The sequence below is a fragment of the Jaminaea rosea genome, assembly GCF_003144245.1.
Source record: "Jaminaea rosea strain MCA 5214 unplaced genomic scaffold BDZ90scaffold_1, whole genome shotgun sequence".
Classification (NCBI taxonomy): Eukaryota; Fungi; Basidiomycota; class Exobasidiomycetes; order Microstromatales; genus Jaminaea; species Jaminaea rosea.
The window spans coordinates 391,014-406,711 of record NW_020289975.1 but is presented as its reverse complement, the minus strand read 5'-3'; the positions used below and the strand labels follow the sequence as shown (position 1 = coordinate 406,711).

Genomic DNA, 15,698 nt, shown 5'->3' with positions numbered 1-15,698 from the left:
CGATGCTTTGCCGTGATTGCAGTCCACGATCGCGATAATAGTCCTCATCTTGAGCGTAGACGGCAGCTCTAGAGCTCCCTGCAGCTCTTCTCGGGTCATATCGCGGCATGTATACGTCTCTCCTGTTCCTCATGTCACCAGTCTCATCCCTTGCTGCTCGTCCCATCGTTCGTGATGGGGCAGGCATGCGTTCCATCCGACACCTCACGACGACGCCATCGATCTGGCCTCGATGCAGGTGGTCTACTGCCCGCTCGGCCGCAGTTGGAGAATCAAAGAGGGCGTACCCCTTTGAGCTTGCCTTCAAGTCGCCATCTCGACGATATCCACTGTCCTCGTCGATTATTGTGTCGATGACCCGCCCATAAGCAGACAGGATGTCCTCCAAGTGCCACGGAGCAACGAAGCGCGTGAGTGGGTAGAGGGAGATGGAGGGGCAGTCCCGAGGCGTTGAAGGGCTACGAGAGCGTTGTCGGCGACGATTGCGTTGCGATGAGGAGTGCTGCTTGTTGCTGTCGTTGTTGCGGTAAGACGAGGATGAAGAACTCGATGGAGTGAGGGACCGAGAGCGGCTAAGGCTGCGACTCCGGCTAAGGCTACGACTGGGGCTGCGTCCCCTCCTTGACGAGGCAGGAGGACGGTAAGGGGACGTCATTGGTGAAGGAGAGCGAGGCGATGCCATGCCTGATTTCCAGATGCTTCAGTCTTCTCCTTGTCCTCGAGAGATGGGTAGAAGACGGACGGAAACAATGCCTCGCTCTCCGCCTTCCAGTCGACGGATCGGACGGACGGCCGAGTGTCGAGGTGGCTTGAGCGTGAGGGAGAGAGAGAGAGCAACACCGCCCCACTGTCCATCACTTCCACCGCATACACTCAGCACCAACCAGCGTAAAGATGGCAGACGATGGTGCATCACCGGGTGAGCACTAGCTAGCGCGCAGAATGCCGTCATGTTAAGTCTCAAACTGACCGTCTTGATCCATTCGCGCCAAAAACAGAGGAACAACTCCTCTTTGCCTGTCGCTCAGACAACCTCGACCTCTTCACAACTCTCACTTCCACCTCTGACACTCAGCTCAACGTCAACACCACCGACTCGATAGGACGCACACCTCTCCACCTAGCCGTCATGTACCAGAGCACAGATGTATTGCCTCAGCTCCTCGAAGAAGAGGTAGATGTAGATCTGCAAGAAAGCAAGGAGGGAGACACGCCATTACATTCAGCGTGTAGGCTGGGAGAAGAGGAAGATGAGGAGAGGAGGAATTGGATTGGTAGGTGCCGCCCAGTCGCCACGACACACTCTTCGACCTCTCATACTGACACACCTCTGCCTCACCGTCCCTCTCACCTCTCACGACAGTCGACCAACTCCTCTCTTCGGGCGCGGATCCTCGCGTACGCAACCACTCTAACCAGAAGCCCGTAGACGTACTTGTCGGAGCAGCAAAGGAGCGTCCTTTGGGTCAGGAGCTGTACAGAATGTTGAGAGAGGCAGAGGCTCAGGCTGGCTTCTCGCAGAAGGGGGACATCGTCGATGAGGATGATGATGAGAGCGATGGAGGAACACCTTCGGATGATGATTGAGAGCAGAGGGGAAAGCTACTGCCTGCGAGAGATGAAGCGTAAATACATGGGTATGAAAGCTAAAAGCGTGTGTTCTGGAGGCTTTAACATCACGAACGATGCGAGCGTTTCGCACTGGGTAGCCAGAGCTGCTTGAGCCTGCCCTGCACAACGGGGTGTTCGTAGGTGTCGGCCCCTTCTTCGTCTTCACCCTCTCCTTCACTCTCATCCTCATCCGACTCCTCATCGTCATCTTCGGCCACCGCCGCTGCCTGTGCCCTTCTCCTCTCTTCCTCTGCATTCTCACCCACAATACTCGAGCGCCTCAATCTGCCCTCCCTGAAGAAGCGGCTACGTCTCTCAACCAGGCCAGGCAGCGAGTCATACGTGCCGCCTTCGCTCACCCCACTGGCCTCACGATAATTGGTGTACTGCGACTCCGGGCGATGATAGATGGCTATGGGCCCAGGAGCAGAGATGGAACGATTCATCGTGCCGCTTGACGTGTTCCATAGACCGCGACGAGGGTGTGAAGGGCCACTCGCCTTGCCTCGACGACCGAGGCGTGAGGCCGAGGTGAGGATCTTGCCCTTGAGCAGATTGCGAGGCGTCGACGACGCTGCAGCAGCTGTCGCTTTCGAAGAGTCACCGCTACGACGCTTGCTCGCCGCCTCAGAAGGCGTGCTGGCCCCAGTCGCGCTACCGTGGTGCCGTGAGGCGTGGCGCGCCTTGTTCCATTCAGAGGCAGCCTCGTCGAAGCTGGTCGTCGGCCATTCCTCCGCGCTCGGCGAAGGGGTGCGCGTGCTAGCAAGGCTGTCGCTCGCCTCTGGAGTGGCACCACCACTCTCCATCAGCTGCTGCTGCTCCGCGTCCACGTCCCCAAGTCGCTGCGCACGGTCGGCGCTGACCGCGCCTTCGAGTGCCTCGTACATCTCCAGCTTCTCGAACCTCTTAGCCAGGTAGCGCCCGAACCACAGTGTGGCTCCGATGAGGGGAAGCATAAGCACCACAAGGAGCACTTGACCATGCAGAGAAAAGAGACTCAGCTGGAATACCTGGAAGAGCACCACAGCGAAGATGAGCCTCGGGCGGAGTACACCGCTGATGATACTCTGACCCGTCGTGGAGGAGGGAGGCGGGTAGAAGACGAAGAGGAGTTTGTACTTGAAGACGATGTACCCCACACAGAAGTAAAGGAGGGCAAACAGCGTGACAAGGGGCTTGACGATGCTGTAGAGCAGTCCAAGGGTGGCGACGATCAGCGCTTGCGGGTAGATGGTGCCCGCTTTGAAGACCGGAGTGCCGTGCGCTTCTGCATGCTCGCGCGGCGTCTTTGCCGCCAAGATGTAAAAGGGCGCAGTGAGCATGATAGGCAGCGAAAGCAGCTGCAGGGGTAGGATAGTGAGTGATTGGAGGATCACGTAGGAGAGGGAGAAGTTGCGTGCCTGGGGAAGGAGGAGGGAGAGCTTGTCCAAGATGGCCATGGGATTGTCGCGTAGCTCGAGTAGCACTCCGAAGGCCGTCGTGGTGATGAAGAAGACGAAAATGACCGACGTGACGAGGAAGAGGTGGTACTTTTTGAGCACGCTCAGCTCGACGGCGCTCTTCGTCTTGACTCCTTGCCAGAGGGCTGTGGCTTCGAGTAGCATCGGAAGAGTGGCGTTGAATGCTACGAGCACCAGAGAGGGCAAAGACGTCTCGACCAAAGCCTCGAGACGAGGCGAAGCGGACAGGAATTTGTAGAAGCCCGGTATGTACTTGTTGAGCACTCCCGGCGAGAGGAGGGAGCCCAAGAAGAAGAGTGGCGGCAGGTAGAAGAGGTAGAGCAGCGTGAGAGCGATGCTGATCAGGAATTGTCGTAGCCGACGCTCCGGCTCTGGGATCCCCACGTTCCTCCAAATGATGTCTTGATTGTCCGGCGCCATGATCGTGCGGCACGGTCCTGGCTGCTCAGAGTAGAGCGTCTGGGATGCAACGAGAGCCTCGCGCACTTCGTTGAATTCGACGAAGCCCACGCCGATGGACTTCCACTCGCCCTGCAACATCTTGGCTCGCACCGTGCCGACTGCAACATCGAGTTTGAGGAACTGAACCTCTAGGTCTGCAAGGAGGTCGACGCGCTGCGTTGAGAAGAGATGAAGGCGGCGTGTCGGTCGTTGGGCTGCGAATGAGGGAGGACCCCATGACGGATCGCCAGCAAGATCCGGGATAACATCGTCACGCTCATCGCCATCTGGAAGAAGCGGTGTGGTCTCGCTAGCTGTCGTCGATCGTCCTTCCTCTGCAGCTTCAGCGCGGCCACTAGGCTGTTTCGCCGCAACAAGCCAGCCGCGCTCTGGCAGCTGCTCTTGTCCAGCCAAGACCCTCGCAGACCTCTTCCTGATGCGCTCTTCAATGAGGTCGGGTTTCCAGTCGGCCCTGTATTCTCGCTTGACCGGATTGCCCACCCATTCGACCCACGCCTTCTCGAGAACACGCAGCGCCTTCTCTCTCTGCGCGAGGAGCTTACGCACCCCCATGCCTACGTCGGGCAGCACCCACGCCTGATTCGTAGGCATCTCGAGGGTGGACCCGAAGTACGTCTGCAGAGCGTCCGAAGAGCGCAGACTTGGGGGTAGAGAGCGGATGAGCACGGAGCGTGCTGCGAGGTGGGAGTGCATGGAATTGAGGATGCGCTGGTGTTGGGCCAAGAAAGCCTTTGTCCTCGTGACTAGCAACCAGAGCAGTAGGATGGAGAAGAGGTATGTTGTGACGAGGTGCGCACCATCGTAGAGGCTCGTCGCAGGGAGAGATGGCAGGATAGGAGCATCTGGCGGCAGAGGATGGGGTTCTGGCTCTGGCCCTGGCTCTGGCTTGTCCTTCCTTGACTTTAGCAAGATACTCAGTAGCAGCTCCTTGGGCTTCTTCCTACGCTTGTGGTCGCTGCCATCGCCATCATCGGCTGGTCGAACCCCGTCGAGCCAGCCATTCTCGCGCCAATTGATAGGCATCAAGACGAGGACGGCCCATAGACTCATCCATGCGAACAACCTTGCCCCGAAGCGAAAGAACTTGAGAAGGCTCAGGGTATCAACCGAAGACGTAGGTGGGCCAGAGAGATGGGCTGTGGCGACATCTGAGGTGTAAAGGGTGACTGCGAGCCAGTCCAAGCCGAGGGCAGACAGGAAGCGGCCGAGACGTGTATGCTGACCATTGTTGAGCTGTCTGTCGCCATCTGTGTACGCATCGGCGCCTGTAGCTCTGGCAATGGGAGAGAGATAACCTCTCCACGACTGTCTCTTTACAAGGAGCGAGAAGCTTAAGATGGAAAGGAGGCCGAGCGTCGATGCAAGGAAGAGCTGCTGGGACAACCAGGGACCCGTGAATTGCTGCTGGGAGGGAAGGCCAATACCAGGCGTCGATGTCGGTGTTGGCGATGGCTGCTCGCCTCCCGGAGAAGACATCGCGCACGAGAAGGTCAGAGGTCGTGGTGTGCGGTCGATGGTTGTCGAGTATCGCAAGGTGCTAAGTGGTGGCCCGCCCTGTCTCCCCTTGGCTGAGGGGAGACGAGGGTGGCGGTGGTGGGCGGAAGTGGAGCTCGACAGCCATGGCCATGTGGCGTCAGAGCAACGCGAGTCCAAAGCGCGACTTGAGGCCTGAGGCGGCGGAAGCGGGCAGGGGAGGAGCGACGCCGACTTCGCAGATCAACACGAGGCCGCCCCGCCCAACACAAAGAAAGGCTCAAGGGCTGCGAGCTTGGCCTCTTGACTACCAAGCTATCCCTACCACTGTCGCTATGCCGCCTCGCAAGGCGTCTGCCTCGGCATCAAAGCCGACATCTTCATCTTCTTCTTCATCCCGCGTCGCGTCGGCATCGTCTCGCGCGCCTCCAAGACGGACAGCAACAAGGAAACAGGTCGTCGAGTCGGATAGCGACGAGGAGGATGAGGATGGGGAGGATGAGATGGCATTAGGCTCGCCAGACGAGAGCGAAGAGGAGGAAGAGGAGGAGGCCGAGCAAGTCAAGCCCGCTCGCCGTGGTGTAGCAAAGAAGGCTCCCGCCCCATCAAAGACGAAAGTCTCTCCCTCGATGAGCAGACGCGCAGCAAAGTCGCTGCCTCGAGATGAATCGCCCATTGATAAGATCGCCAAGCCATCCTCGTCCTCTTCAAGAGGCTCCCGCAAGGTCAGCGCTAGAGCCACTCCACCCGTTGACGAAAACATCAATGCCAATGTCGCAGACGACGACTCGCAAACCCCGGCAGAGGCAGACAAATCCGACTCCATCGACGCTGATGCTACCTTTGTCGCGCCGACAAGAGGGACGTCTCCCGAAGACTCCGTCCAAGGAACTCCCGCCCGTCCAAGAGCATCTCAGTCGATTATGGCAGACACGCCCGGTACTAGCAATGGTATCCCCTCAACCCCGCTCGCGCCCAAGCAGCCAACAAAGCGCCTCGTCATCCACAAGCTCGTCTTGCGCGACTTCAAGTCGTATGCTGGCAATCAGACAATTGGTCCTTTCCACAAGTCTTTCTCCTCAGTAGTCGGACCCAACGGATCGGGCAAGAGCAACGTCATTGATGCGCTCCTCTTCGTCTTTGGATGGCGTGCTAACAAGATGCGACAGGGAAAGCTTGGAGAGCTCATCCACACCCCCTCAATGGCAGACGTGCCGCGTCCCAGCGAGACGCAAGTCAGCGTCGTCTTTCGCGAGATCGAGGATCTGCCTGGCCCAGATGCCTACCGAGTCGTTCCCAAGTCCAAGCTCGTTGTCTCACGCACTGCTTTCTTGAACAACACCTCGGTCTACCACATGAACGGCAAGCGATCAACCTTTACCGAGGTGACGACGCTGCTGCGAGACAAGGGCATCGACCTCGACCACAAGCGCTTCCTCATTCTGCAAGGTGAAGTCGAGTCCATCGCCCAAATGCCACCCAAAGCTCGCAACGAGCATGAAGAGGGTCTACTGGAGTACCTGGAAGACATCATTGGCACTTCGCGCTTCAAGGAGGAGATTGAGACTGCAGCGAAGACCGTCGACGAGTGCAACGAGCAGAGGGGGGAGAGATTGAGTCGCCTCAAGATTGTTCAGCGAGAGAAGGATGCAATGGAAGGCAAGAAGCGCGAGGCAGAGTCGCTGCTACGCGATCAAAATTCCCTCACTCGTCATCAGTCGATGCTCTGGCAGGTCTACATGTGGGAGGCGAGATCGGCCACTACGGAAGCCCAGGACTCTATTGCTACGCTGACCGAGCGCATTGCCAAGGAGCGTGAGAAGCATCAGGACGCTCAGGCTAATGTCGCCGAGCTGGAAGCAAGCTATTCGGCTGTGCAGAAGTGAGTGAGGGAGAGTGCATTGCAATGAGCTCAGACTGACCACCTGACTGCCTGCCCGCACGCAGGGAATGGGAGTCGATGAAGAAGGAGATGGACAAGCTGACCAAAGAGGTCGAACGTCTCGAGAAGGAAGACCTGCAAATCGGCGAGAAGCGCAAGCACTTTGAGACCAAGAAAAAGAAGCTGACCAAAGCGATGTCCGACGACAAGCACCACCTTTCTGAGGCTCGAACGACGCTCACGTCATCAGAAGACGAGATTGGCACGTTGCGCATGGAGCTCGCTAAGCTTGAAGCATCTCTGGAAAAGGAAGAGGCCTCGCTGGACTCGATCCGAGACTCCCTCAAGGGCAAGACTGGACACCTGACGGAGGCAATGGAGGCTAAGCAGCGGGACCTTGCGCCATGGATGGACAAGGTGAAAGCGGCCGAAAGCCAGCGCGATGTCAAGGCGCAAGAGGTCGACCTGATCAAGGGGCGCGAGGAGGCAAGAGAGCGCGACGTCGAGGACGCTCGACGCAAGCGCACGGAGATCAAGGACGAGCTCCGTGGCAAACATGAAGAGCTGCAGAGTCTGGCTGAAGAGAAGGATTCGGTCGTCGACAAAATCAACGAGAGCGAAGAGCGCCTCAATGAGCTCAAGACTCGCGAAGCCAAGATGAAGGGAAAAGTTGCGGCAGCTCGCAGCAAGGCCGACGATGCCAAGTCGACGCAGCAAGCTAGCGCTTCGCAGTCGTCTGTCCTCACTTCGCTGGCCCGTCAAGCCGAGCTGGGTATGATCAAGGGCTTCCATGGACGATTGGGCTCCCTTGGCGTTATTGACGACAAGTACGATGTCGCCATCTCGACCGCATGCCCTGGACTGGACTCTATCGTCGTCGAGACAGTTGACTGCGGACAAGCCTGCATCGAGCACCTGCGCAAGAACAATCTCGGCCGTGCCAACTTCATCCTCCTGGACTCTGTCTCCAATCTCCGCGTCGAGCCAGTCGAGACGCCGGATAACGTCCCACGACTCGTCGACCTCGTCAAGCCGCGAGAGGCCCGCTTTCTGCCTGCCTTTTACCATCAGCTACGCGATACCCTCGTTGCCCGCGATCTAGCCCACGCGAACCGCATCGCCTACGGTGCCAAGCGCTGGCGAGTCGTGACACTCGACGGCCAGCTGATCGACAAGAGCGGTACGATGTCCGGCGGAGGTACTCGAGTGGCCAAAGGCGGCATGTCGTCCAAGTTCGCCGATGCGGAGTACTCTCCCGAGCAGATCGCCCGAATGCAGCAGGAGGTCATTCAGCTGGACGGCGAGTTACAGACTCTCTCACTCAAAGTGCAGCGCGTCGAGACAGAGCTGCGTGACCTGCGCGAGCGACCAGGACAAATTGAAGTCGAGATGGAGAAGGCGCAAATGGCCCTGAAGGTCGGCAAAACGCGCTACGAGGAGTGCCAGGCGCGCGTTGAGGAGCTCAAGGCCCAGAACAAACCCGATGCAGCGGATGCGACACGTCTCGAGGAGTTACAGGGCGAGATCAGCGCCCTTGAAGCGGAGATCAAGAAGTTGCGCTCCAAGACGACCTCCTTCGAGACCGAGATCTCTGCGCTGCAGGAGAAAATCCTCGATGCTGGTGGTGTACAGTTGCGGACTCAGCAGTCCAAGGTTGAAGGTATTCGCGAGATGATGAATCTGTCTACCGAGAAGGCAACGAAGGCTGAAGTGGCCAAGAGCAAGGCCGACAAAGACATCGTCAAGTACAGCACCGCGATGGAGAAGCGTCAGGCTGAAATTGATGACTTGGAGGAGGAGATGTCTGGCCTCAAGGACTCGGCATCCGACAAGGGTAGCGTGACGTCGAAGGCCAGGGCGAAGCTGGATGAGAAGGCGCATGCGTTTGAGGTCAAGCAGGAGAAACGCGATGAGCTCAAAGAGGCTTTGGATGAGAGCTCGTCCACTATCAATGCCTTCCGTGCGCTTGAGCTTGAGATCAAGCAGAAGCTCGATGACAACCAGCGCGCCTTGGCAGAGAATGGAAAGCGACTCAAGCATTGGGAGGAGAAGCATGCTGGGCTTGAGCTGCACTACGTAGGCGAAGATGAAGACGACAGTGAGGCGCAAGACGACGACGAGGAACAGGAGGGAGAGCAGGAAGAGGCCGAAGCTGGCGCCGAGGGAGGAGAGAATGAGGCCAAAAAGCAGCCAAAGGCCTCCACGCGGTCAGCTCCCGACCTCAATCTGCCCATCTACGAGGACGAAGAGCTCGAGTCCATGTCCAAGGACGATCTCAAGTCCTCCATTGCCACCTACGAAGAGCGCGTTCAAAAGGGCTCGGGCAACTTTGCCATCCTCGACGAGTATCGCAAGCGCGAGCAGGAATTCCTCTCACGGGCCAAGGATCTTGAACAAACAACCCAACAACGCGACGCGGCCAAGAATCGTCACGACGAGCTCCGTCGCCAACGCCTTGACGAGTTCATGACAGGCTTCGGCATCATCTCGTCCAAACTCAAGGAGATGTATCAGACCATCACCCTGGGCGGGAATGCGGAGCTGGAGTTGGTCGACTCGCTGGACCCATTCTCCGAGGGCATTCTATTCAGTGTCATGCCCCCCAAGAAGTCCTGGAAGAACATCAGCAATCTTTCTGGCGGAGAGAAGACCCTTTCCTCCCTCGCACTCGTCTTTGCGCTCCACGCCTTCAAGCCCACGCCGCTCTACGTCATGGACGAGATCGACGCCGCCCTCGACTTCCGCAACGTGAGCATTGTGGCCAACCTCATCAAGGAGCGCACGAAGAATGCCCAATTCGTCATCATCTCGCTTCGCAACAACATGTTCGAGCTGGCCAGCAGGCTGGTTGGGATCTACAAGACCAACGGGCAGACCAAATCCCTCGCCGTCGAGAATACCGAGCTCAGCCAGGCAGTCGCAGAAGAGGCGGCCGCGGCTGCTGCGGCGGTGGCGGCCAGCGCGAGGAAGGCGAGAAATTTCCCTGGCCCCCCAAGAACGCCAATGTCTAGCGTCCAACACGCACAGAGGATGCAGATGCAGCACCAGGCCAGCTTGGCGAGGTATGGCAGTCAGACCAGCTTGCGCGTGCCAATGACTCCGTCTACCTCTTCCAACGCTGGCCTGCGTAGGCCGCCACTGGGAGGAGGCGACACGGGCAGTTTGCTTAGCACGCCCAAGACGACGAAAGCGAATCACGGTTTGCCCGAGACGCCATTCGTCATCCCTCAGACGCCGAGGATGCCCAAGTCGATCTTGTCGAGGACGCCCAGGGTGCCCTCCAACAACGCCACGCCGCGTGTGCCGTCGAACTCGTCGCAGAAATCTGCGGCCTGAGTCGTGAACACGCACCGATCGTGACGGGATTTCTTGATTCGTTGTAACATCAGTGCCTCGTGTGCCTCTCCTTGTGTAATTGAATGGACCTGAAACTCAACTCGGCGAGAGACTGACTGCGTGAGATTGATGATGATATGAAGATGCTACAGAGAATTCATGGCCGTCGCCTCAACGGCGATCGTTGCCATTGAGAAAGTCGTACTGCCTGATCAGAGTTGTATCGTCTTCATCCTTGAGACCTCGGGCCATTGCCGCATTGAACTGCTGAGCCGCGACCGCTGCCAAGGGGGCGTGGACATGCTGACCCCTGGCTACGTCCATAACGATGCCCATGTCCTTGCTCCACGTCGCCACGGACGAAGCGCATTGAGGCTCTTCCTCCAACATCCTTTGCGCTCGATTGCTCAGCATCCAACTTCCTGCCGCCGAGTTCCTCACCACGCCCAATGCCAAAGCAGGGTCAATGCCGCTCGCCTTGGCCATACTGAGCGCTTCTGCTGCGGCTACCAGATGAACGCCGCAGAGGACTTGATTGATAGCCTTCATGCTTTGCCCTTGCCCTACTTCGTGACCAACATGGTGCACCTTGTCCCCCATGGCTTCGAGGACGGCCTTGACCTTGGTGAAGTGCGATGGAGACCCGGATGCCATGATCGTTAGTGTGCCGCTGTTTGCTCCCGGTGAACCACCCGAGACTGGTGCGTCTATGAAGCCCAAATCGGGTCTAATCTTGTTGATCTGCTCTGCGAGGGCGCGAGAGTCTTGAGGACTGACAGTGGACATGAGAATGATGACGGCGTCCTTTTGCAGGGCTGAGATGGGGTTGTCGGATGAGCCCCCATCTGAGGATTCGCCGAGGAGCACCATGCGTGCTTGGTCAATATTCTGCGTCATGACGATGAGTGCGGCTTGATCATGGCAAGCGTCATGCTGACTTGAGGCTGCCTTTGCTCCTGTTTTGGCTGCCAGGTCCTGCACTACCTGAGCACGCAAGTCGTAGCCCGTAACTTGGAAGCCCTTGGACGCGAGCTGGGTGGCCATACCGTAGCCCATGTTGCCTAGGCCTACGAAGCCGATGCGGGTGGTATGAGCGGTCATTGCGTGCGTCGTCGAGTGATGGCAATGAGATGGACCGTAAGAAGAAGAGATGGCGGAGGGCTCATCTCAAGTGGAGTGTGGCATCATCTGGGGTAAATCCTTCGGCACTCTCGGCATTCAATGCGAAGTCAATTCAAGTGGCCCATGCGGAGCGCGGTGGACTGCACGCAAACGCGGAGGACGGAGAGACGAGGCGGACAAGAATTTGAGGTCAGAAAGCAAAGTCGCGCCTCGTTTTGATCATCGGATCCACACCACCTTACTCCCATTGTCAACATGACATGGACGGCCACATAGCAGACGTGGGCTCGCGAGGATCCGTATGGATTCAAGATCGCGGCGAAGGCTCCTCTACTGGCACACGTCTCGAGCCAGCATTTGGCAATCGAAGGCAGGGCAACCTCATTCTTCCTCGTCCTGCTTCGCAGCCGCTGGCTATCTTCCCGGCATCGCGAGCAAGCAACTATGCAAGTCCATCAGATGCAAAGGGTGCTCAGTCCTCTACAGAGTATCTGCGAGGCAAGCATCCAGAGTTTCAAGATGCGCCCGATGAAGTCCTGCGAGATCTGCTTGGCGAAGCTCAGCAATCTCGCACTCCTTCAACTGGATGCAAGGTCCTCATCACTCCATACCTCGCTGCCAGCAACGTCTCCCTCATAGTCAACGTGGGCGGTTCTCGCAACGAGAACATCTACATCTCGACACTACACCCTCCTGGGGTAACTGCGGACGGCAGCAAGCGTCGAAGAAGGCGCAGCAAGACAAAAGGACAACTTGACAATCGCGATCAACCGACCCTTCGACCAATCCTGCTACCAGCCTTCATCTCCGACTCGCCCATCGTCGATATCTCCCTTGCCCCTAATGAGCCTGCTATGCCTGGGTCTCGTCACCACGAAGGGCCATGGATCTCCATCCGTACCCTCACCGCGCTGCACTTCTGCGCAATCCACCGCGTCACGTCTCGAAAGCACGACAAGGCTTCAAGACCGCTGCCGCCGTACACCCTGAATAGCATCGCAACAATACTGACTCGACAAGTATATGCGGAGCGAGACAAAGACGACGTCGAGTTCTCCTCGTCACCCCCCGCCGCCACTTTCTCGCTGGACCGCTACCCAGTCTCAGACGTGGCCTGGGACCCCTCGTCACGCTCAACCGCCCTCATTGTGGACACGCAGGGCAACATATGGCAGTGGAGCGTCGACTTGCTGCGCTCCGGCGATAACAAATGGCTCAGTCGTGGTCATCGCCTGCAGCGCGTTTCCAACTCGCCTTTGCCTCCGCAGCCGGATTTGGCAGAGGAAGACAAGCCCGCAAGACGCAATCATCGCTGTCGTGTCGCTTGGTCTGATGCGTATGGCTCCGAGTCGGTCATCCTGTCCACCGATCATGCCGTGTGGGTGGTTGACCTGCGTGATGGCGACACAGAAGGCCGCATCGAGTCCGTCTTCGAAGCCGCACCCTCGACAACTCACCTTCGACGGTCACGTCTACACGCTCTCATCAACCTGAGCCTGCCTCATCCTCTCTCACGAACAATGGATCACTCAGATGAAGCCGGCCTGCCACTCCTAATCGCCGCCTCGTCAACGTCCCTCCACGTACTGGACGCAGTAGATCCACGGCAGCAACTCCTCACTATCCCTCACAATCGTCACTTCGACGACGACACTCTTACCCTGACCTTCCTCCCCGGCCTCACACATGCGAAAGGACAAAGAGGCTACTCAGCTGTGCTGCTATCCTCGACACGCGACTCAACGACGACACTGTACGGAATCGGCTGTTCCCTCGCTCTCGCAGACGAGACAGCGGGGCAGAGACGCGTAACTCGAGCTTGGCAGGCGCATGGCCCTTGTGAATGGGCTGCTATGAAGGATCTGGCACCGAAAGAAGCGCCTGTAGTCGCATTGTGGAAGCAACTGCTACCTGTCGACCATCAGCTTGATAGTCCCTGGCGAAGATGGCGCAGAAGCTCAGTGACGAGGGACGTGCTAGGCAAGTGGGCGACATTGCAACGTGACGCGACTACAGGAGAGGTCTGGCTCACTGGATGGTGCTATCGCGGACCCAAAGCATCCAACAGTCAGGAAGGCAGCCAAGTCCCGCGCGATCCGCTACCGATTACCGTGTATCAAAGCCAGGCTGTGCACGAGCTACGCGCGCTCATTGCGGCACAGGAAGGACATGGCGTCCTCGCTGCTCGTCGGGTAGGCCAGGTCGAAGCCGCTCACGCAGCTAGTTGGGCTGGGTCTACATGGTCGGTCGAAGACCGCAAGGATGCCACGACAGTCGATTTCGCTACGACATGGGCTCGGATGAATGCTATGCAGGATGTGCCAACAGGGAGAGGGGAGGCACAGTACGACGCGATTGCCCGGATGCCGAGGGCGCTGAGCATCGTAGGCGAGGTGCCCTGCGGTAGCATGGTCACTGGACAGGACCTCATGGCCCTCGCATCACTGCATGGCTCGTCCTCGACAATATCTACAGGCTCACCTTGCGTCGTCGGCAGCCTGACTCCCTTCTGGTACGGACCAGGCGCCATTTCCAGCCTGTCTGCACCTCACACGCTGCTTGCCCTCGGCAAAGCGAGAATTCAGGCAGGCATCAATGCCGACCTGATTGCCGCCCTGACCGCATGCCGGGCTCTTGCCAGCGGTCTTTGGTGGGATGGTGAGCGATGGCCCATGGCAACGTTGCTGAGGGTTGCCGAGGCGGTCGAGGACGAAACGCGTCAGAACGGATCGCAGGACGGCAAGCAATCTCAAAGCCAAGTCACAGACGAGCAAGCCGAGCAAGCAACCTGGCAACGGCATGTCGAGGCTATCGTGCGGCGCTATGCCGCAAGCAACACGGACCCTACAGCTTTGAGCGACATGACGAGCTCGATCTGGCAGCTGATTCATCACCTCGTCTTGTCGAACGAGGTGTGGTCACCTAGACCCATCACCATCGAAGCTCTCCCTTCGCTTCCCCTTCCGTCGGCAGAGGAGTTCGGTACAGTCGCACAAACGTCGACCGAGTGGGACGCGGCAACAGTCGCGACTCGGGGAGGTGCTGGCCGATCATCAAGACAGGATCGCCTCCCAAGCGGTGCTCGTCACCAAAGCGAATCGCTTCGCAGCAAGATGGCCCGCATGGGCGGAGGGCCGATCCAGCGCGAGCTAGACAGTGATGTTGAGGACGACTTTAGCGACGATGAGGATGCTCGAGAGCCTACGATAGAGGAAGAGGCGTCGCGACGCTACCCTCCACCGGAGCCGATCCACTTCTCCTACTTCCAGCCCACCAAGCGTAAGAACAGCGGTGCTGCTCCTGGCAGCGCGCCCACCACCCTCGCATCTCGTCTGCTCCTCTCCACCTGGCCTCTCACCTCCCTCGACCCGACCTCGGCAGAGAATGACCCCTCCTATTATACCTACTCCGACCCTTACGTCCTTCTGGACGCGGCGAGGCGCACCGCCGAGGGAGGGTACAGCTCTGCTGATAGCGCAGGAAGCGGCTGGGCATCGCAAGGCTCCGAACGCTCTCGATCGCGCTCGAGGTCTGCAAGTGCGAGTGCTAGTGCCCTCGCCTCAGGTCTGAGCGATATAGAGAGCGGGGGATGGACTTCTTCCGTAGGCGGCGCGGGTGGTTGGACGAGCGGAGCGGAGAGCGCTGCCAGTGCTTGGTTGTCTGACGATGCAGCGAGGGCCATCGTGGCAAGGCGGAGCGTGTGGGCTGCTGGACTGGGCAGCATAGGTGCGCATGGAGAGGGGTCGTCGGCAGCCCCGTTGCGGACCTCGCAACGTGGAAGCTCCTCCCTTCCTCCTACAGGCACGCCCGTCGCTTCCTCTTCCGCAGTCGTCCCGGCTAGCGTCGACAGAAGGGCGGCAAGGAGGTTGGCTCCGCCGAGTATCGTCAGCTCTAGTACGCATACGGGCACTGCAACCGGGACAGGTACGGGTGAGGCGAGTGGTGATGTAGCGCATCGTCGTCGTTCTCAGGCCGTGGCGGGGGGCGTTGGGAGTGGAGCGACCAGATTCCTTCAGAGAGCCCCTCTTGGGGCTGGATCGCAGTCGCAGCAGATGAGCGACAGTCAGATGGCGTCTTCCATGTCTCCACGAGTGGGCGCGCAGAGCCAGCCGGCGCATGCCGGTGACTCAAGCTTCGCATCTCAACCGGCTCACTGGCAGGCAGCTGCATCTTCTCAGCCGCTTCCGCCTACCGGTAAAAGGCACAAGAAGAAGGGCAGGAAGTCCGGCCATCCGGAAGATGGAGGTAGGCCTGCGAAGAGGAGGATGGGCGGATTCTGAGCATGTCAAGGGGCGGCAAGAAAGCAGGTAAGGGGCGCTGCATTGCGCCGGGGCGTGGGCATCGGTCGATTG

The 15,698-nt window shown here is 58.7% G+C and overlaps 5 protein-coding genes across 5 annotated transcripts; 3 read left to right on the top strand and 2 right to left on the bottom strand.

Annotated features, from left to right (window-relative positions):
* The first annotated feature begins 770 nt into the window (after window positions 1-770).
* On the top strand, window positions 771-1,784 carry BDZ90DRAFT_3239 (ankyrin). Its single transcript, XM_025509497.1, has 3 exons — window positions 771-919; window positions 999-1,274; window positions 1,364-1,784. The coding sequence occupies exons 1-3, from the start codon at window positions 895-897 to the stop codon at window positions 1,585-1,587; spliced, it is 525 nt and encodes a 174-aa protein (XP_025364655.1). The 5' UTR covers window positions 771-894; the 3' UTR covers window positions 1,588-1,784.
* Window positions 1,361-5,090, bottom strand: BDZ90DRAFT_229076 (DUF221-domain-containing protein). Its single transcript, XM_025504900.1, has one exon. It carries the CDS (start codon window positions 5,007-5,009, stop codon window positions 1,677-1,679), a length of 3,333 nt encoding a protein of 1,110 aa, XP_025364654.1. The 5' UTR covers window positions 5,010-5,090; the 3' UTR covers window positions 1,361-1,676.
* A 251-nt stretch (window positions 5,091-5,341) lies between these two features.
* BDZ90DRAFT_244852 (hypothetical protein) lies at window positions 5,342-10,231 on the top strand (the record flags this gene model as incomplete). The annotated part of the gene is made up of 8 exons (XM_025507475.1): window positions 5,342-6,888; window positions 6,954-7,893; window positions 7,921-8,031; window positions 8,053-8,094; window positions 8,122-8,239; window positions 8,261-8,512; window positions 8,549-9,950; window positions 10,120-10,231. The coding sequence occupies 8 exons, from the start codon at window positions 5,342-5,344 to the stop codon at window positions 10,229-10,231; spliced, it is 4,524 nt and encodes a 1,507-aa protein (XP_025364653.1).
* A 164-nt stretch (window positions 10,232-10,395) lies between these two features.
* Window positions 10,396-11,325, bottom strand: BDZ90DRAFT_257143 (hypothetical protein; the record flags this gene model as incomplete). The annotated part of the gene is made up of 1 exon (XM_025507921.1): window positions 10,396-11,325. The coding sequence occupies one exon, from the start codon at window positions 11,323-11,325 to the stop codon at window positions 10,396-10,398; it is 930 nt and encodes a 309-aa protein (XP_025364652.1).
* Window positions 11,326-11,555: 230 nt separating this feature from the next.
* Window positions 11,556-15,696, top strand: BDZ90DRAFT_3212 (hypothetical protein). Its single transcript, XM_025509495.1, has one exon. It carries the CDS (start codon window positions 11,607-11,609, stop codon window positions 15,624-15,626), a length of 4,020 nt encoding a protein of 1,339 aa, XP_025364651.1. The 5' UTR covers window positions 11,556-11,606; the 3' UTR covers window positions 15,627-15,696.
* The last annotated feature ends 2 nt before the right edge of the window (window positions 15,697-15,698 follow it).

Coding starts and splice junctions, on each gene's coding strand:
- BDZ90DRAFT_3239 (XM_025509497.1), top strand. CDS start 895: ATGGCAGACGATGGTGCATCACCGG. Junction 920..998: donor AGACGATGGTGCATCACCGG/GTGAGCACTAGC, acceptor CGCCAAAAACAG/AGGAACAACTCCTCTTTGCC. Junction 1,275..1,363: donor GGAGAGGAGGAATTGGATTG/GTAGGTGCCGCC, acceptor CTCTCACGACAG/TCGACCAACTCCTCTCTTCG.
- BDZ90DRAFT_229076 (XM_025504900.1), bottom strand. CDS start 5,009: ATGTCTTCTCCGGGAGGCGAGCAGCCATCGCCAACACCGACATCGACG.
- BDZ90DRAFT_3212 (XM_025509495.1), top strand. CDS start 11,607: ATGGACGGCCACATAGCAGACGTGGGCTCGCGAGGATCCGTATGGATT.